Here is a 22472-nt window from a genome sequence, read left to right on the forward strand (position 1 = left end):
ATGAGTGCTGAGGTCACAGGCGTGTACCACCATGAGTGCTGAGGTCATGGACGTGTACCACCATGAGTGCTGAGGTCACAGGCGTGTACCACCATGAGTGCTGAGGTCACAGGCGTGTACCACCATGAGTGATGAGTTCACAGGCATGTACCACCATGAGTGCTGAGGTCACGGGTGTGTACCACCATGAGTGCTGAGGTCACGGGTGTGTACCACCATGAGTGATGAGTTCACAGGCATGTACCACCATGAGTGCTGAGGTCACGGGTGTGTACCACCATGAGTGCTGAGGTCACGGGTGTGTACCACCATGAGTGCTGAGGTCACGGACGTGTACCACCATGAGTGCTGAGGTCACAGGCGTGTACCACCATGAGTGCTGAGGTCACGGGTGTGTACCACCATGAGTGCTGAGGTCACAGGCATGTACCACCATGAGTGCTGAGGTCACAGGCATGTACCACCATGAGTGCTGAGGTCACGGACGTGTACCACCATGCCTACCTAAATTATGGTTTTTGAAGAGTAGTTTTAATCTCTTCACTCTACCCTCCATTTATTTTGTGCTTATCCCTATGTGAATTTCTCACACCCCCAGTCTTCCTCCTCAAATCTAGCATATAATACAGAACTAGATGTAAAATACTGAGAAATGGCTGTCAGAAACCTGCCATGGTTGTTCAGGCTTGTAATCTTAGTACTAGGGAGGCAGAGGATGGTTTCCAAGAGTTCAAGGCCCAGGCTACATAGTAAAAACAACAAAAACAATCAACAACAAATTTAGAGAACTATTATCAATAAGCCAAGTACAGAAAATCTCTAAGGATTTTGCCTATTTTAAAATGTAAAAGAGACTGAGGCAGAAGATTACTAGGAACTGACATTCTTGAAGCTAGAGAGATGGTTCACTAGGTAAGAGCACTTCTTGTTCTTACAGAAGACCCAAGATCCAGTCCTAGCCCCCAATTTACATTCTAAAGGCACCAGACACACAAATGCTGCACATGCAGACAAAATACCCATACACATAAAAAAATAAAATTAATACATCTTTAAAAAATTATACACACACACACACATATTAATGCAAATATACATGTATATATACATGCTTTCCTCAAACCCTTCTTTTCAATCATCCTAACTGCTTCCATTTTAGAACAGTGTAGCAAACCTTCTGCTCGGCCTGCAGTTGCTCACACCGCCCTTTCTCATGGCTCAGCTCTCTCTCCATTCTTCCAACTTGTTCTCTCAGCTGTGCTGTCTCTTTTTCAAGAACAGCTATCATCTTTAACAATTCCTCTTTTTCTTTCAGGGTCTTCTCGATTTTCAACTGTATTAAAAAAAAAAACTCAAGTTGGTTTTTATCATAAAATTTAACAATTTTAGTTTCTTACCTTAAAAGACAAAGTTGCTTGTGCTCACAGACAAGCACTAGGGAACCCAGGAATGTTAGACAAGCATTCCTCTTTAAGGAAGGGATGTTTTCCTCCCAAAGGCTAGGATTCAATTTAGTAGTCACACCTCAATCTCTAAAAGTATTATGTTTATCCCAGACTCTTTCTCCCAAGACCATTATCTTGTGCAATGTTTCTCAGTCAACAGAATCCATCCTTTGGGGCGATGTCACATGTACCTGACAGTTTGGTGACCTGGATGCTATCTGTATGACTGACACCACACCAGATCCTTCCCTAGGCCCTTAAACTGTAGAACCCATCTTTACAGAAGTCACAGGTATTTTAGATGGAGTTACACCGTAAGCTTTAGTGTGCACTTGGTGTAAGTTTGGGATTGAGATCATTGTTAACCAGGAAACTGTGCCAAACTGTAATGAACTACAATACACCTAAAATAAACTGCCCAGTGTCAGACTCTGGAAGTTTGAACTAACACTGGCTATTGAGCTGTGTTGAACTGGACTTCCTTCTTGCCTCAGGTGAATTGTTACTCTGCTGATGTTGGGGTTTGCAGAGACTTCCAAAAAGTTGTTTTAAGTAAAAATGCAAATCTAAAGACTAAGGCTATAATATATTATACACTAACTTTAGCTGATTCTTATGGGAATGCTGATAATTACTCAGTTCTGGAAAATAAGAACTCCAGTAGGAAACACAAAGCAAAATCTAAATCAAAGGACCAAATGTGGTCATAAATAAAATGGCTAGTATTTATAACAAGAAGTCTTTGCTTCTAACTGGAGAAAACTAGACACTCAGGAAGAATTTATAAGGAAGGTCTTTTTTTGTTTTGTTTTTTTCGAGACAGGGTTTCTCTGTATAGTCCTGGCTGTCCTGGAACTCACTCTGCAGACCAGGCTGGCCTCGAACTCAGAAATCCGCCTGCCTCTGCCTCCCAAGTGCTGGGATTAAAGGCGTGCGCCACCACCGCCCGGCGATAAAGAAGGTCTTTAGCTGATGAATGTTTTTCATCCAAAATTGCTCATATTATTAAGCTTCCCAGGGTTGTAGAATATAAATGATTAAAATCTAAACTTATGAAAGCTGAACTGCTGAACTCTTTTGGAACAGTCCTTTTATTCAAATGCATACAATAAATGTTCTCAAAATGGAAAAGCTGATGGGGAAGGATGGTAAGGAGAACTGGAGGAAAACGGCGATAGACTGATATGACCAAAACAAAAATACATAATGTGGGAAACTTTCAAGGATAAATAACAAGGTAAAAGAGGCTAGCCTGGTCTACAGAGTGAGTTCCAGGACAGCCAGGGGTACAGGGAGAAACCCTGTCTCGAAAAACCAAAAAAGAAAATTAAACTATAGCTGTTTCCTGAGAGGCTCTGCTAGAACCTGACAAATACAGGGGTGGATGCTCACAGCCAACCATTGGACTAAGCACAGGGTCCCCAATGGGGTCCCCAATGGAGGAGTTAGAGAAAGGACTGAAGGAGCTGAAGAGGTTTGCAACCCCATAGGAGGAACAGTAGTATCAACCAACCAGGACACCCAGAGCTCCCAGGGACTAAACCTCCAACCAAGGAGTACACATGGAGGGACTCATGGCTCTAGCTGCTTATGTAGCAGAGGATGGCCTTGTCGGGCATCAAGGGGAGAAGATGCCCTTGGTCCTGTGAAGGCTTGATGCCCCAATGTAGAGGAATTTGAGGGGAGGTGGGAGTGGAGAGGGAACACCCTCATAGAAGCAGGGAAGGGGGGATGGGATAGGGGGTTTGGGGGATGGGAGGTGGGGGAGGGTGACTAGGAAAGGGGGATAACCTTTGAAATATAAATAATACCAACCAACCACAGCTCCCAGGGTCTAAACCACCAGCCTGGGAGCACTTAGGGAGGGATCCAGGGCTTTAGCTGAATATGTAAGAGTGGAGGGCCCTGCTGGGCATAGGTGGAAGACGAGAACCTTGACCTCATGAAGGCTGGACGCCCCAGGGGGTGGGAATTTTGAGGGTGGGGAGGTGGGAGTGGGGGGGTAGATGGATGTTACATCCACAGAGAAGAAGGAGGAGGGGTGAGGGGATAGGGGGTTCCTGGGTGGGTGGATGATGGGGTAAGGGGACAACATATGAAATGTAAATAAAACCTCCAATTAAAAAAAAAAGAAAAAATATCCAATAAAAAGAAAAGAAAATGAAATTATATCCAATAAGCCACTGGAAAATTCAAGACCAAGCAAGAACAACAATCCCAAGGGTTAATGGCATTATTAACATTACTCTGGCTCAAAACTTCCTAGCAGATTAGAAATAATGATCAGTCTTCACCTAGTACAATAGAAACATTTTCAGAATCAAGCTTTTTCAGTGATTAGTTTACAATATTTAATAAAAGATTTACTAACACTTAGCAGAAAAATTTTAAGGAATTTAAATTTCATTAAAATTTGTATAAATCTAAGTCTGGAGATAACACTTAAAAAATAGATTTGTCTAACATGTGTCAAGATCCTGACTGTAACCCCAGCATATTTTTTTTTGTTTGTTTGTTTGGTATTTTCTGTTTTCGTTTTTTGGGATTTTTTAGTATACACATTGTCTACAACCACACCAAGGTGAATGTGCCAGATCTCTTCTGATTTGAGAAGAAGCTAAGCAGGGCTGGGTCTGGTTAGTACTTGGATGGGAAACAATAAAACAGTCTCTTTTCTGCTTCAAATTTCTATTTTGAAATCTTTTAAAAACAAATACAGTCCTCAATTCACTAATCACCAATACGCTGCCATGTTCATTTCCCATTTCATTCTTTTGGAGAGCAGAACAAAACAGTCTTATACCATAGCCCAGGTTGGCCAGATATTTCTGCCTTCTGCTTTTGCTTCCCAAATGCTGGGATTAAATATGTGTGCCATCGCATCTGACTTGTACTATAAATTCATTAGTTTATGTGATTTTGTTTATTTTCCTAAGCCATTCAAAATAAAATCATGGACACACCACCCCTAAGTACCTTAGAGCACCTCTAATAAATATGGCCTCCTTTCAAACCACTCCTGTGATCAGAGCTAAGAGAGTAACTGACCATCCAAAAGCTAGCCTTTGGTCCCTTACTATCCCTAAAACATCTATTTTATTTATCTTTTTCTATTATCCAATTCAGGCTCACAGGTTCAAAGACTATCTCTTTAATCACTTAATGTTCAGTGTTCATAAAAATCACTAAAGACATCAATGAATGTAGAATTCTGAGAACTTTTCAGAAAACAAAACCATTTCTATCTCACAAATATTTCCCAAGAGACAGCAATTAAAATCTTTATAACTCAGCTTTTGTGGAGAAAAGAAAAAGTACAAATAACCTGGGCTGTGTCCCAATTAGAGAAAAGACACCAGAGACATGGGGAGCAAATGTCCATCATGGGCAGGGCTTGAGATAAGGGTGCTCTGACAAGTATTCAAAAACCTACACATCAGTGGTAGCTAACTGCATTCCTAAGAGCAGGGCTTACTTCAGTATCTCTGACTGACATTCAAATACTAGGCTAAAAACCATGATCAGAGGCAGTTATCACTACAAAATGTTTCAGTCACCCTATAAAAGTTGCATTTCGTATTTGAGATAAGAGAGGAATTTCTGGGAAAAGGAAGGAAAGAAATGAAGAATTCACAGTTTTTTCTAATTCCTGGATGAACTGACTTTGAACAGCCTGATGGTGGAAGACAGTGCAACCTCTTATCTTTCCTTTTCTAGTCTCAGTTCTTAAAGGTAAACAAAGAAAAGTCAAAAGCATAAATATCTGCTTTTAAAGGTCCATCTGTCTATAAAGAAAAACCTACAATATATGAAATATAGATGTAATTGAGAAAAAATACAGTAACCAATCTAAAATGCTATTTTTATAATGAAAGGACTAATAAATACAATTAGTCATATTTTTTTTTTAAAAAAGTCTAGCTTTCAGATATAAAGTAGAAAATACGATCTTGAAAGGAGAAGACTTTTTTCTTATTTCTTTTTCTTTTTCTTTGGTTTTTCGAGACAGGGTCTCTCTTCTGTGTAGCCCTGGCTGTCCTGGAACTCACTGTGTAGACCAGGCTGGCCTCGAACTCAGAAATCTGCCTGCCTCTGCCTCCCAAGTGCTGGGATTAAAGGCGTGCGCCACCACCGCCCGGCTTTTTTCTTATTTCATAATTACTAAAAACTAAAACCTATGGCATCATCATCAGACCATTGAACCCCTACTCTCCAGTTTCAAACCTGAACCACAGTTGGATGTATGCTTCACTGTACTCTCCCAGCCAGCTTCACCCCTAAATCCAGACAGTTCAGCAATCAAACGGATTGGGGTGCCTGGAGAAGACAACCCAAGGTGAGGAAACAGGAGGCGAGCCCAAGTCTAAGTGGCTGCAGAGGCTGTCCTACTACACTAGTAACTGCACACGGGACACTTTTAGGCCCTGAATCAGGTATCTATCTTCTCAACACTCATCTGACAATGAGTACCACAACAGAATCACAGAATAACTGTGATAAAAAGACTAGCACCACCAGCTAGTCTAGCTCAACTGGCAAACTCCATGTTCAATGGGAAGCCCTGTCTCACAAGTAAGATAGAATGGCTAAGGAAGACAGTTAACACTGACTTCTGCCCTCTACACATGGAGTCACTCACAATTCTAGTTGTAAAACATTTGGTTCTGGTAGCCCCTCTTGGCTTGAAAATGCTCACAATGCCAGTCAAGGCAAACTCTATGCCTCACTGTAGGTGCTCACCTCAAGAAGGCCAGCTTTTGTGGTCACCACCAACATATCGGAATTTCCTTCATCTTCCATAGTGAGTAGCTCTTCAACTGGAGAAGCAGCTCGAAACTGGAAAGGAGTACTTGCTCCACGAATTTCACCCTTATGGGTGACGTAACAGAACTGATAAAATTCTCCATCATCATTTGGAAGGTAATATCCTAAGGGTGGGGGGAACAAAAGTTATTAAACTTGCTATTTTAGAATGCTAATTTATTAGTAATACTTCCTGTTCTCCATACTATTATTCTGAACAAATCTAGAATGAGTCTTTCCTATTGTTCACAAATTTATCAGTCCAAGATATACTTTCTTCTCAAACATACCCCAAAGTTGTATCTCTTAGATAAACATATCCACACATTCCCCCTTTATCTTTGTTAATTTTTTCTTTATATGTATGTGTTTTGTCTTTGTGTGTGCCTGTGCACCACCTGCATTCGTGGTACCTGCAGAGGACAGAATCATCAGATCCACAGGGTCTGGAACTAAACAGATAATTATGAGTTGCCATAAGCATACTGGAGATGGAACCTAGATCCTCTGCAAGAACAGACAGTGTTCTTAGCCACCGAGTCATCTCCCCAGCCTCTTGCCCTGTATCTTAACTATGGCAAAATCAACTCAGAGAAGCAAGTTTGTACTTCACAAGGAGAAAGAAGATTAATGGAAGAAATAAGGGAAGACCCAATAAAAATCTAAGGACAGGGAATAGGACTGGGGAATACATGATTTAAGAAATGTTTCATCCGGGCTGGAGAGATGGCTCAGTGGTTAAGAGAACTGACTGCACTTCCAGAGGTCCTGAGTTCAAATCCCAGCAACCACATGGTGGCTCACAACCATCTGTAATGAGATCTGATGCCCTCTTCTGGTGTGTCTGAAGACAGCTACAGTGTATTCAAATATAATAAATAAATAAATCTTTAAAAAAAAAAAAAATGTTTCATCCAATTGGACATTCACTGTATGTAAAAAGAAATATTAACTACAGAAATATGTATGTGAACTGTGTAAAGGCAAGAAAAAGGATGAGCTCACTGGTGCAGCACAAGAAAAATGAGTAAGATTTGCAAGTACAGAGCTCTATGTAACAGAGGGACAAAGCCATCTATCGACACTCCTCAGGCTCTACAGATGTATTTGACATTAGCTACTAGATGAGAACTAGTATGTCCAACGTTTAGTTTCTTCTTTTCCAGTCTGTTACCCTCCTTTTTAAATTTTGCTTAACTGTCCTAACTAAAATCAATCTTCACTTCTTTAAATATCCACACAGAATGCTTTTTATTTAAAAACCCTTCCAGTCTATACTCTACATTACTACTCACGATACACATGCCTTTAGGAGTGAGAAGGCTAGGTGTGTGTGTGTGGGCGGGGGGGGGGGTACTGAAGACTGAACCCAGGGCCTCACCTGAGCTAAGCTTTACCACTCAACTATACCCTGCACCCTTCAAAAAAGAGTTGAGACACAGTCTTAAACTTATACTCCTTCAAAGGTCCAGTCATTCCCAGTTACCTCTTTGCCTTGTGGTTATCTCTACAAGCTACTGTTGCAATGCCATGACTGCTTGTCTGCTACTACAATATCTGCCAATAACTATAAACCCCCAATAAATTATTTCTTCTATAAGTTGTCTTGCTCACAATGTCTTATTACAGCAATAGAAAAGCAAGATAGTATTCTTTTATTCTATCTTTTGAGACATACATAGTACAAGTTCATTATCTACAGTTACCCTAAAGTGCAATCATAGCACAATAAAACATTGTATTCATCTAGAGATCAACACTGGCCAGAGGACCCATGATGGAAATGTCTCAGTAACTGTTTCCCAGTGTGCACTGCTAGTAAACACAATGGACTTGCTAAGGCCATGGATATACATTTCCACAAATAATTAATCCCAAAGGAGCCAGAGAGAGGAAGACAATGCCGCTGAAACAAGGGCACACTACAGTTTATGTCCCTTATAAGGGACAAATCCAACCTGGCATAAGTTTAAGGGTCTTTTGAACATACAAATGAATGAGTACTGTGGCACCTTCCACTACATCCTTGATTGGGATTCCTTTCCTACACATGCAGTCGATCCTCAGCTTGTGAGTGAGGATATGCACTCCTGCCCTCTTGTCTCCCTCCCCTTGCTAATGCTTACATTAAACCTGCCTCACAACCTTTTCCTCAGAAACTCCAAGTCTGTGCCACTTAAAAAGCGGTGTTCTGAGCTGCTCTGGTGAGTAGCTATGAAACCCTCTTGTGCTTGCAGTCATCTGACTTTCACTCTCCTAAGAGATCACCCAGGACTTTAGACACAGCTCAAACAGGTAACTACAATAGAGGCTGCGAGCTTTATCAAGTCCTTCAGTTTTCAGCTCTTACCCTGAAATGCTAGTACACAATTGACTGTTGATCCTTCCACATAATGTTCAGGCATAGGAGACCATAAAAATGTGTAATAATCACGAGCAGTACTCCAGCCAACCTAAAGGAGAAAAAGTTAAGAAGGAATGTAACCAAATACCTTAATATTAGCTAGATACATCATTTTTATTATACCCTAAAGTTAAAATATGCATTTAAAATTTAAAAATCTTGAGTTGTTATCAGGTATATCAAATTATGATTTATTAAACTGTGACCAAAAGCTATAGCAACTTACATAAACTGAATGAAGTCTCTATTATATATTCAAAGTGCTACCTAATTTCTCCGAGACAACTGAAACACACACATGATCAAATACAAAACCTTCTGTTTTATTTAAAATAATTATGTTACTATATCCTGTGGATTTTTATGTGCACAGATGCAAGATTATACATGTAGAGGCCAAAGGTCAATGTTGAGTGTCTTCCTCAATTGCTCTCCACCTTGTTTTAGGAGACAGGGTCTCTCACTGATCCCAGCTCACCGATTTGGCTGGATTAGGTTGGCCAGCAAACACCAGAATCCTTCTTTCTCTGCCTGTTCAATGTCATGATTACAGACACATAGACCCAGCTTTATATAACTGGGTGCTGGAGATGCAAATTCAAGTCCTTATAGCAATTTACTGATTAAGTCATCTTCCAACCCCTTCTTTTATGTACTTTTAAATAACTTACTGTTTTATATTTCATACTTAGGGTCTTTTTATTTGGAGGGGGTGTTCTTGCTTTGTTTTAGTAGGTACTCTCCTGGAACCTAAATCACTAATCTCTCATCTTTGGCAAGTTCTGCCTAAAAGCAACCTGTGTATCTTGGGTGGGGAGAGTATTTACATTCTAAGAGATCACTTAGACCTCACCTGTTAACACAATCTCATCTTAGATGTACGCAAGGAAAGCACGCTGACTGTGACTCACAGGAGTCATAGGAATAAACTCATGAGAAACGTCCTTACACAACCCAGTTACCATTTACAATAGACAATAATAAAAATTAAAATATATGTATATTTTCAACTTACAGACATTACAGATCTCAAACTGTTCTAAATAGATCAGACTGTGTTAAATATTGACTATTAGAGGCAAGATTAAAGCAAGTACACTGTTGGCAACATTACATAAAACTATACGTCCTTCACAGTCTTAGACTGTATGTTCTCTGATTTTTCTAGATTCATGTGTGTGTGTGTGTGTGTGTGTGTGTGTGTACACGTGTATGCACCTGTGCTACTGCAGACATACCACAAGACAACTTTTGGGAGTCAGTACTCTTCCCTCTGGGGGTTGCACTCCGGCTGCCTACCCTGGTACTACTTTCTGAGCTATCTTTAGCAGCCAGGCGTCCTACAATTTTGATTAGCCACCGCTAACAAACAAATCGATATTGAAGCTGTGTGCCATTAGTGAGAGCTAACAGAATCTGAGCTGAAGTCCAAGGCTAGCCACTGGGATTCTCATCCCTTTCCTAGCAAAACAGAAGACACCCTTCACACTTTCTGAAACTCCAACTCTTTCCTTCCAACACTAGGCGCATTTCGTTCCCTAGATGGGTAATTGATAAAAAGACGGGGAGAAAACAGGAAGAAAAGAAAAGGCTTTCCTTTGGCTACTCTGAGAAAATTACAAATGTCTGAAAGAGTCTTCTGCCACGTAAGTGAAAGTGAAAGTGGAGAAACACAGAGATGAGCGGCTCAGAGCCCACGCTGCTCCCAGGCAGTCATCGATTTCACAGCGCCTAATCCAGAAAATCCTTTGGGAGAACTCCAAAAACCCATTACAAAAAACAAGTACTCGGGTGAGCTAAAACTCAAGAGCTCCGCTGAAAAACAAGAGAGGCATTGTTTTCTAACAGCCAAGAGGCTCCTTTTCCCTCAGTAGGCTCAACTCAGCAGGCTCAGGAGAGACCCGTTCTGTAGCTTCACTCCAGCAGGGGATCAGGGAAGAGCTGGACATGGATCTAACATACAGATTGCTTGATGGACTGTGCAGGTTTCAGCCTCACCTGACTCGACACCAACAAAACCAGGACGATTTGGATGCCTAGGCACTGGGGAAAAAAGGATGACTGTTCAACATCCGGTTCCAACTGAGGACATGCAGTACCACAGACAGACACACGAGGGAGAAAGAGTACAAACGCCTGAAGCAAGCAATACTTTCAGGTTAGGAAATTACACAAAAGGGCTACAACATAACACAGCCTAGTGAAAGACTAAGGGGGGACCCAGAGACCCTTTGGGCAGAGTATATGGTGAATGTCTTTCCTGTACAAACAAGTCTGAAATGGCTCAAAGAGGACGCTACTATGTGGAAATCACAAAATGGAAAAATTCTTCTGAAGAAAATAACCTCAAGAAACAGAGTTCAATAAATTATCTGACCAACAATCCAAAATAATTATCTTAATTAAGTTCAATGTACTCCAATAATAAACTATACAAAAATAATGAAATAATCAAAATACCCACAATACTCTGGAGATGAAGAATACAATAAATGAATTGAAAAATTCACAAGAGGTTTTCCACAACTGACTAAAGCAGAATAAAGATTCTACAAACTTAGCCAGAAATTGACTACACAGCAAGTCTGAGGCCTCCTCTCTGCACTTCAGAGCTTGGGGGTCGGGTGGGGGGTGAGCATGTGTGCAAGCTCAATGGATAAAGGGCTTTCCACCAAGCCTGACAAGCCAAATTCAATCACCAGCCACATGGTAGAAGGATAGAACTGACTCCTAAAAATTGCCCTCTGACCTAGACACACACACATACACACAGTCAGGCACTAGCATACATGTACACAGAAAATTAATTTAACTAAGTACAAATTTAAAATTTAATATTAATAACTGAGTCAGGGAATACAAAAGGGTATGAAAAAGGGGGTAGAGCTGGGCAGTGGGTGGCACACGCCTTTAATCCCACCACTTGGGAGGCAGAGGAAGGCGGATTTCTGAGTTCGAGGCCAGCCTGGTCTACAGAGTGAGTTCCAGGACAGCCAGAGCTACATAGAGAAACCCTGTCTCGAAAAACAAAACAAAACGGAAAAAAAAGGGGGGGAGGGGAGGTTTGAATATAAAGGAGCCTATCAATAAAAACAACATAAACAGAGTAGTGGTGCACATCCTTAATCCATTACTCATGAGAAAGGACTGTACATCAAAGCCAGTCTGGATAGAAGACAAGACTTTAAATAAAAATAATAAATAGATAAATAAATAAATAAATAAATAAATAAATGCAAGAATATATCCATTGAAGACTGAAGACTTCTAGAAAGAAACAGAGACTTAGAGCATATCTGTACAAGTAGCAGCTGAAATTTACTAGGTATGAAAAGGAAAATGAACAAAGTAAAGAAATTAAAAATAACTAAACACGGAGCTCTATGCCTAGAGCCCCAGATTGTTCAAGAGTGAGGTAAGCCTAAGCTATAGAGAGTTAAAGGGCAGCGTAGACTACATAAGAAAACGCAGTCTCTATAAACACAACAACCTCAAAGGACCTTCACTAGGCTAAGCCCAAGGAGACACCAAGACGCATTATCATCAAGCTGCCAAAGGTCTTTAAGCAGCAAGGGAAAGGCATCATACGAAGGAATACTGCCTGCAGATTTCTCAGCCAAAACCGTACAAGCCAGAGGGAACCTTTATCATACTATAATGGGTGACTTAAATCACTTCTTCCAACAAAATGTTTTAAGAAATAACAAAAGTATGAGACGAAACATTCCAACAGTCTTAGATCTCCTTTCCACAGCAGTTAACTAGCTTATCTCTGCCGAAGAGGTCTCTTCGTGAAAGCAGCATGAAGACATCTCAAACGGCAGAGGACTTCACCACAGGGTCTTCACAGAAGCCTAAGTTTGGGAGACTAAGCTGGAATTGGAGCCAAAATGGTAAAGCGGGCTCTGAGCCTTGGCCTTCTGTGGGCAGGGCCTCTGGTTCTTGCATGCTCAAGCATGCACACCAAACTCAGTGACGAGAGCTAGTTAACAGAACTTGTGACTGACACCCTTTGGCTTATCCTCTGGGTTTCACAAAAGCCTTCACAAACTCAAGACAAGCCTGGGCTACACAGTGAGGTCTGAAGTCAGAGCTCTAATTCAGCCCACACCACAGTTAAGACTCTGCCTCCAGGGGAAAAAAAAGAAAGAAAAAAAAGAAGAAAATGAAAAAAGATTAAGGCTTTTGCTACAACATAAATGTCCTATAGTAGGAACCGAGTTCAATTAACTAAACGAACTGACCCAGTAAGTATGTACATAAATACTATGACACATTTGGCCCTTATCCAGAACCTCCACTCTTCCTACCTCTCTGCTGATTCAAGCAGCAAGGGTAATGACCTGCTTCTTTCCTACGAACACAGAGGATTATATTCATATACAAATTCAACAGAGAGATAATGGCAGGAAGACCCTGATCCAAGGGCTCACTGATGATTAAGTTAAGAAGTGAAGACGGTTAAGAAGAAACTTTGCCTGCAACGGTACTTTAATTGAGCATCCAGAAATATGGAGAAGTAATTCAGCTGAAGGGTGACCTTCTCAAGAGCATATATGCCAGTTCCTGACAGAGACCAGATTGACTGGCTAGGGACAATCAGATGAAGGTTCCCAAGTTTTGAGTGCTTGTGGCTTCTCTGAAGCTTAAGTGAGGATTTCCTGGCAATGAGTAGATTCTCCCTTCTGTCCCTTGTCACAAGTTTAAAAACCTCATAACTTGTATAATGTAACCATTTAGGGTCCACTTTTAGCTTGGGCTAGTGTAACTCCTTCATGCAATAAACAGAAAAGAGCCAAAAACCTTTTTCCCCTAGCCTTTTGAAATTTTACCTGTTCTCTACTATATTCTGAAGAGCCATAAAACTGCAGAAAACCTCCAGCATAGGGAATACCAAAGTAGTAACCACTGAAACATAATTTTCAGTAAATACTATGAAAAATGATTGGTGAATATATGAATCAGACAACAAAAAATTTACTCTTCTCTCAAATAAAACAATATTTACCTAAAAATAATACAGTAACAATATCAGCAATATTTAAGTAGTACATAACAAAAGAGGCACTCTATGGCTACAGAGCTGTACAAAATCAATCACAAATGACAAGAGATAGTATACAATTTGAGAATCTTTAAAAAAATGTTTATTTTTCCCCTTTAAGTGTGAAATGGGAGAGAATTTGGAGTATTTTTTTAAGAAAGCGCTTCTGAGCTGAGGATGCAGCTCACTTGTACAGCCCTTGCCAATGAAGTGCTGGGTTCAGTCCCCAGCACAGACAACCCAAGTGCGGGCACACACACAGAATGCTCTAAAACGTTTTCACAAATACCTTACCCAAGTTGATCTTTTCATCACAGAGAAGAAAACCTGTGGAATTAAGTTCCCGGTGTTTAAATGACCACAGTGTTTATTATTTCATGGTGATATTTACAAAACTAAATCTTAATGTAGTTTCTTAAGACAAGGTTTAGTACAAGCTATCTCCAAATCTGTTTAAAGAAAACACTTCAGATTGGCAAGACAGCTCCTCAGGTAAAGGTGCCTGCTGCAAAGTGTGACGACTGCAGTTCAGTCCCTGAAACCCATATGATAAAAAGATAGAACCAACTCTTCAAGTTGCCTAGATACAAACCATGGCTCGTACACACAGCACAACACAGGCACCACAAAATAAATGTAATTTCTAAAAAGATAAAATGAAAAGAATCTGCATGGAAGAAATAGTCACATTTTCTTACCTTGAATATACCAACCCAGTCTTTGGCGTGTGGACGGATGTATGGAGTTAAAGTGTAATGGCACTCCAAGTGTGCATTAGGAAGGTAACTTTTAGCCACATTTTGAAAGATGACGTGGGCAAAGTTGGAAGTCTGCAACGGGACTTCTTGAAAGGATGTCATCGCGAATCTGAAAAGAGCAATTCATACAAGTTAAGCACTGTCAACTAAGAATAAACTTATACTTTCCAAAACCCATAACTCTTGGGATGGGGATACACCTCAGTGAGTCAAGCCCTTGGTTCCTCATGTATGAAGCTCTAGGTTCAATGGCCAGCACCACACACACACACACACACACACACACACACACACACAATTCTAATTCTAGATATTTATATGCCTTAAACATGAGACATATTCCTTTAAAATGTGACCAAATACTGAAATAGAGAAACTACAGCTAGTATGACTCAGGAAGCTACACTTGAGTTTAAAATCCAAAAAATGGTAAGCTCCGTCTCAAAACAAAACTCAATACAATGCAACTCTCCAGGAAAGTCCTCCAGCTAAGTCCTCTATTCTAGCAAAAAGCAAGCCAGTGATGTTTTAATGAAAGATCTGCCAACAGACACTATAAAAAAAGAAAAAGAAAAAAGAAATAAGAGCAGTTGAATATCTGTGTGTTATCAATTACTGTTGAATTAATTCATTCTTTCTGTATGGAAGTCCTGAACACCATGTTCATGTTCAAGTTCCTCCCTAACTCCCAACTTCCTCCTCTCCCCAGATTCTAGAGTTTGGATTACTACAGTGAACCTGATGCTAAACTTCCAGTTTGTTTGCATTCTCAGCTCATATTGTAATACCCTGAACCATCACTTCTCAATTCTGGTTTCAAATCAGAAATCATTAAGGGCCTTTAAAAGAAAACAATTATGATGATTCTGTGCACATATACACATAAACACACTCTCCTAACCCAGTCTCTAAAAATTCCCTTAATCCTGTATGCAACTGAATAGAAAGCCAGTTATTTAACCCAGGCTCTGCCAGCCTTCCTGGGATTTAAGCATGTAAATTCTCAGCTGCTCACTTAAAAAGTTCATCACACTTGTTCCTCTACCTATATTGATGTTATCCTTTCCTTCTGGGTTTAATGATATTATCTTTAAAAAAAAAATCTTAACTTCAAGCATTCATTTACTTTACCTATATACCTACATATTAAAAAATAAGTAGACATTAACTGAATGCATACACACAAGTGACAACACACAAACTGAGTAGGTTATATTTAGGAATATATAATATAGATGTATATAATATGCATATATCCATATATGCATGTATCAACAATTAAGGACTAAAGAGATCATAGATTTGAAAGAGAGCAAGGAGGATGGTATAGGGAAGGTTTGGAGAAATGATGTAATAGTTTTATCATCTCAAAACATAAAAGTAATAAATAATAGGTATTAAAAACAAGAAGTACCAGGTATAAAGATACTTGCCCTGCAAACCTGGCAACCCAAGTCCAATCCCTAGAATCCATGTGGATTTTTTAAGGAGAAAGCCACCTCCTAAAGTTGTCCTCTGACCTCCACACATAGCCAGTGGCACCTGCACCTCACATCCACAGACACAATAAAAATGTTTACGTTTTTAAAGTATAGCATGAGATATGTAATGTTGAAAAACTACCATAGATCTAGTAAATGCTCACCTGTTGAGTATACAAACCTAGATGAAAGACAGAGATGGACCACAAAAAGTATAAGACTCAAATCAAACGGTTCTGTTTTGTTTGTCTATTTCAGTTGTTTATTTAAGGCTGGGTCCTGCTATGTAGCCCTAGCTTGTCTCAGCAATCCTGCCTCAGCCTCTCTTGTGCTGGAAACAGAAACCTGTGCCACCAGCCCAGCTTCAAATGGTTTCCTAATCTGTTTCACTTTTGATAAAAAGGGAAAAACAATGATGGAATTCAGTCAAAGCAGCAACTACAGAGCACATCATAGACTCAACACAATCATTAATTATACAACACACACAAAACTAACTGTCTATAGCACTCGCTTCTAAATCATTACTACATCAGAGGATCCCGCAACAGTGAAGGAAAGCAGGACAAAAAACTTGCTAACTAATCTTATTTATTTCACAACTCAATGAAGTTTCTACATAGAAAGCACAGCGGTAGATGCTATTCATTTGTGTAACTATTAAAAAGTTTATTGACTAGGCATAATGCTGCTGGCCGTATACCAGCACTCTGGAAGCTGAGGACTGCCTCAAGACCAGCCATGACTTCATAGTGAGACTATGAAAGTCTAAAGACTAAGAAATAAAAAGCCATAATCCAGTGAGGCAGGTGATACAAAACTGTAATTCTACATATAAGCAGGCTGAAGCAGGAAGGTAGTTCAAAGCAACCCTGAGCTACACAGAACCCTACCTCAAAAGAAAATGAGGGAGCAAACCAGTCGACCAGGAGAAGACATGCTTGCTGCTGTATGTAATATGTCTTCCCCAGTAATGGCAGGACCACTGACTGGATGAGTTCTCCTTGGAAACTTACTATCCAGGGAAATGAAAACTGCAGTGGGATGGATGCCCCTTGAAAGAACAGACAAGATTTATAAAAGAAGTCAATCCAGAAGCTAGAGGGGAGGCACACACTTTGAAACACCATCCAACAACAATAACAACAACACACACACACACACACACACACACACACACACACACATATATATACACACACACACTCTTTATATATGCATGATGATCATATCACAAAAGTTGGAATCTGTGGTCAAGTCAGGCATGGTGGCCCACAATTACAATTCTTGTACTTAGAAACAAAAGAATCCAGAGTTTGAGGTCAATGTTCAAGCTACACAGAGATTTGAAGACCTAGGCTATAAGACCTCCACCCTCACCCTCCACCAAAAGACCAAAAATAAAAAACAAAACAAGAAAAAACAACAAACAAGAAGACTGGAGAGATAAGGTGGCTTGCTGGGTGAAATACCTGCTTTTTCAGTCATCAGGACCTGAGTTCGTATCCTCAGGCACTTACCTATAAGCCCCAGAGCTTTGGAACAAAAACAAGCAGATCTTAGGGACTCACTGGCCAGCTAGTTTAGCTAAATCAGCAAACTCCAGGTTCAATGAAAGACTATTTCCAAAATAAGTAAATATAGTGGAGAGCCACAGAAAGAAATAACAACCACCTCTGGCTTATACACACACCACACACACACATACATAAATACATACACACACACACACACATACATACACCCATACACCACACACACACATACATATACCCACAAACCACACACACATATACACCCACACACCACACACACACCATACACACACATACACACACTGACACATACTGACCACACATATATATATATATATATATATATATACACACACATACATACATACACACACACATACATACATACACACACACACATACAACACACACACATACACACAATTTTGTTTTGTTTGGTTTTTTTTAGTTTTATAAAAAATGTAGCTTCTAATTTTAAAAAGTTAACAAGAAGAAACGAACCTGAATCATCAATTTTAAGTTAGAAAAAAAACCTTCTGACTCCCACATAGTAACTCTGCTTCACTCTTCCCACAGATAATACACTGAAATGATGGGAAAGCTACTAAAAACATCTGCCTTCACTGAGAATGCCAAAGTGCATGGCGTAGAAGAGAAGCCATGTGCAAAGTCACTGCATCACTCCGTGGTAATGCCTGGAACTGACATGCAGGGCAGAGAACAAGCCCTGCTTAGTTGGAAAGAGGAAACACAGTCAGGCAGCTTCACCATGCCAGACTCTGCTTCCTTGTCTCTGAGGCATTCTACAGAAACAAGTGCAGTAAGTTATGAAGAGAAAAGTAAATGAAAAAGTCCCAGTTACTAATTGAAGGGCCTGACATATGTCTAGAACCTAGTATCTGAAATGCTTCAGTGAGCCCTTCCTATACAGTCTCAAAGTTCTAATACCAGTAGAATTCCTCTTTATGTGTGTCAGGCTGTAAACTACACTCTATGACGGCATTTCTCAACCTATGAGTCTCAGCTCCTTCCAGATCAAATGAACCTTTCACAGGGGTTGCCTAAGATCATCCAAAACCACAGATATTTACATTACACTTATAACAGTAGCAAAATTACAGTTATGAGGTAGCAACAACAATAATTTTATGGTTGAGGGTCACTACATAAGGAACTGTAGTAAAGGGCCTCCGATTAGGAAGACTGAGAACCACTCATCCGACATCTCTGCACTAAAACCCAATTTAATTATCTCTACAATTCAATAATATCCAAAGACAAGATGAATAAGGAGATAGCAAGCATTAGCTAGGCAAATGTCTAAACTAGGAAGGAGAAGCATTCTTCCCATGCCGTCTTTACTTCCCACTCTTGGCCTCCGACTAGAACCAAGTGGAGCAGTCTTTTGTGGCACTGTCTCCTCCAGCGGCTCCACAGGAAACTCAACGGTGCTTTATATTTTAAGTAGTTCACCTATCCTACCAATTACCCTTCAAAAGAGCTGGGTGATATATTACATTATATTTTTTAAATCTTCATCAGCTAGCTACAAACATAGGTAAAAAGGCTTAATTTCTAGCATTCGCTTTAAAAACTCCAGAAGAAAAACAGTATGTTCGGAGGAAGGGGGGGATAATGAAAAAACAGCAAAAATTTTAATTTCATTATTCTTGTTCCCTTTGTGTGCGATCAGGCATTTCAAAAATAAAGTCAATACAAGCAAATAAAAAAGCAAGCTAGTAACAAAAACCCTGTGTCTAACTTACTCCAATAGAAAACACTGCATGAACACTTTGTGCCCTGGCAAAGTACCATAATTAACATAGTGGTTGACAGCCAATGTTTTTAAAAATCTTCAGTTAGAAAAATAGGGGCCTATTTCCAGCACTTGGGAGATAGAGGCAGGCAGATCCCTGTGAGTGTGAGGTGGCCTGATCTACACAGTAAGTCCCAGACCAGCCAAGGGTACATTCAAAGCAAGACCCTCCCTCCAAAAAAACCCAAAAAGTAAGTGTGTGCGTGTGTGTGTGTAATTTCTCCAAACTTAAATCCTAAATGACATTAACAGGAGAATAAAACAGCCTGATATTCAGTAAGTTTCCTTGTTCGCTCTTCAGTCTTCTGCATACTTTGTAGAATACCAGTCTCAGAAAGACATGATCAGCCAACTTTCTAGGAGGCAGAGACAGAGCCTTGTTATCTGCACTTCTGAAGACATTTCTATCTCCACTAGCCTTAGCAGCTGGGTGTCCCTGTATTCTGCCCAGCTGTTTTCTCTTTGAGACTCTCTAGTTGAGGCTGGCCTCAAGCTCATGACACTCCTCCCCGACTCAGCTCCCAAGTGCTAGAATTCCAGGACTGATTTAACTTACTTTTTGTATTTTTTAGTAAGTTCATTTGTAAAAAAAAAAAAAAAAAAAAAAACCCTGTTCTTGTTCTCAAGTATTAGAAGATAGGAAATTTGTAATTTCTCTTAAGGCTTATTTGAAACAATGTAAACTTTACAGCTACAAGTGCATAAAGCCCAAAGTTTACATACTAACAGCCATTCCAAAAGAAAATACACCAATAAATTTCACAGGTGAAGCAGGGCTTGGTTGTAAACACCTTAATACCAGCACTGAGAAGGCAGGTAGATGCCAGCCTGGTTTATATGCAGAGCTCCAGGACAGCCAGGGCTACAACATACTGAAGCCTGGTCAATAAATAAGGAAAAATACATTTTACAGGGAAGGTAATTGTTCCAAGGAAATATAAATATATAGTTAGAATTGCATATAAAACCTTAGCATCCTAGGGGGTGGAGAGATGACTCAGTAATTAAGAGCACTTATGGCTCTTACAGAGGACCTAAGTTGGGGTCACAGTACCTACATGGTGGTTCACAACCATCTATCACTCTAATTCCAGAGGATCTGACACCCCCTTCAAATATATTCTTGCGGAAATCTAAGGTAAGTTCAGGGTGTTTGCCTGAACATTCCAAAGGGACATAGAGAGATCCGATTTATCCCTCAGAAGAATAGAATGGAGGCGAGTCCTTGGCCTCAGCCTCTTCTCCACACCTAGAGAGTACCTTAAAGATCACAAGCCTGCCAGGCAGTGGTGGCGCACGCCTTTAATCCCAGCACTTGGGAGGCTGAGGCAGGCAGATTACTGAGCTCAAGGCCAGCCTGGTCTACAGAGTGAGTTCCAGGACAGCCAGGGCTACACAGAGAAACCCAGTCTCGAAAAACCAAACAAAAAGATCACAAGCCCACTTTTAACGAATGTTATTCAAATAATCATTTTTCAAATGTTCTTGGATTGAACACTAAAATTTTAATTAGTATTTGTTCGTGTCCTAATTATGAATTGTTATCACTGGCAGAAAGCAGCGACGAATAATACTTCGCATCAAAATTTCTAACATACCAACATAAGGATAAAGCCGAAAATCTATCATAGTCAAACGCCACGTTTTCCAACAAAACTTTCAGGAACAAATTGTACTTCATATTTCTCGAGAGAAATACAACCGTCCACCCAAGCTAACTTCTAACAGTACAGTTTTCGGGCGATGAGCGCCAGCCCGAACACGTCTTGCACCTTCTGACACCGGTGAGAGTCGGAGGTGGGTGGGGCGAGGAAGGCGGAGTCGTGAAATCTAGTCCAGACGACCAAAGAGCGAAGTGATCCTCCCCAAGATTTCTTAAAGCCTTCTCCGAGCAATCAGGGGGAGGGCTGATTTCCAAACCGCAAGACTTAACTAATCTCTCAGGCCAGGTGAAGCCGGAGATCTGGCCAAAACAGGTTAACAGCAAAACCGGGCGACACAAGGAGTCCCCGCCTCTTCCGCCAGAGACTCAAACCAAAACAATCCGACTTGTCCCCGGCTGGGTCCTCCCCAGCTCGCCGCGGCCTACCGCGCCCGCCACCAGTCCCCTGCCTGTTAGATCCCCGGGCCACCCGCGGCCTAGCGCGCCCGCTCCCGCCACGCTTCCCACTCCGCGGTCAACCCAAGTCCAGAACACGTCACAATCGCGGCCCGGGAGAAGCTTGTCCTTGGGAAGGAGAGCTTCGTCACCACGGAGACGGTTCCCAACACTCGCCAGGCCCAGGTTCCAGGACCGAGACGGAGCACGAGCGCCGGTTACCTCGAAAGCACGCGGCTCGCCCGCAAGACTTACCCGTCAGGGCCTCCGCCCGGCACGCTACGCCGCGCTCCGGACCTCAGCGGCTGCCACCACCTCCTCTCAACGCAGACCGGCTTCGCCTCCTCTAAGCGGAGAGCTGGCGGCGCGTCACTTCCGCCCTAGGAAGAATCACTTCCGCTTCTGCTTCTACGCATGCTCCGCGGCGACACGCCCCACTCGCTGGCTGTGGAGAGTTCTTTAGTGGTTTCCCTGACAGCTTGTCCTCTGCGGCTTTCGCTCACTTATGTAGTTACCTCAAAACACAGTCCGTATGAAACAGATGAACTGGCTTGCCAGCGAGGTGGGAAGGATCCCTCAGCGGAGAGGCGACTTGGATCATAAATATCAGTCTAAGCTAATACATCTGTTTCAATATATAGAGAAGCCCCAAGAACTGTCTTAGCTATTACGAATTGAACCATCATATCCCCGTGTTGCTATGAAACTAATGACATTTACCGTGTCACCAGCGAAGAAAGCGTAACAGATTATGTTAAATATTAAAACAATAATATACAAAACTCTGATGTCAAGTTCTTTCATTTTCCACACAATTCAAGTCTACACTGGCCTCCATAAGACAGGTTCTTAATATCTGCTGATTCATTTGTTTCTTATGTATTGAAATTTTTGAAGTTGGGTGTTTTTTTGGTTTGTTTGTTTGTTTTTTAAATATGGATCCCTTTATTCTGATCCCTCAAAAGAAAAAATTACTGTTGAGAGACATAGGCAGTTGAAGCAAAAGTTAGGTTCAGGCTGGGCGGTGGTGGCGCACGCCTTTAATCCCAGCACTCGGGAGGCAGAGGCAGGCGGATTTCTGAGTTCGA

At 41.0% G+C, this 22472-nt stretch overlaps 1 protein-coding gene across 2 annotated transcripts in view; it reads right to left on the reverse strand.

The window, feature by feature from the left end:
* The window catches only part of Tax1bp1 (Tax1 binding protein 1), a 57513-nt gene extending 35754 nt beyond the window's left edge, over positions 1-21759 (reverse strand). Inside the window, exons 1-5 of one of the 2 annotated variants that reach the window (XM_028758382.1) lie at positions 21640-21759; positions 14395-14563; positions 8599-8701; positions 6186-6373; positions 1175-1333 (exon numbers count right to left, since the gene is read on the reverse strand). In XM_028758382.1, the coding sequence (XP_028614215.1) occupies positions 1175-1333; positions 6186-6373; positions 8599-8701; positions 14395-14556 (612 nt within the window). In that variant the 5' untranslated portion in view covers positions 14557-14563; positions 21640-21759. The remainder of the gene's footprint in view (positions 1-1174; positions 1334-6185; positions 6374-8598; positions 8702-14394; positions 14564-21639) is intronic. The other variant, XM_028758381.1, reaches the window with a different exon arrangement.
* Positions 21760-22472: the final 713 nt, after the last annotated feature.

Source organism: Grammomys surdaster, unplaced genomic scaffold, assembly GCF_004785775.1.
Source record: "Grammomys surdaster isolate TR1022 unplaced genomic scaffold, NIH_TR_1.0 126197, whole genome shotgun sequence".
Classification (NCBI taxonomy): domain Eukaryota; kingdom Metazoa; phylum Chordata; class Mammalia; order Rodentia; family Muridae; genus Grammomys; species Grammomys surdaster.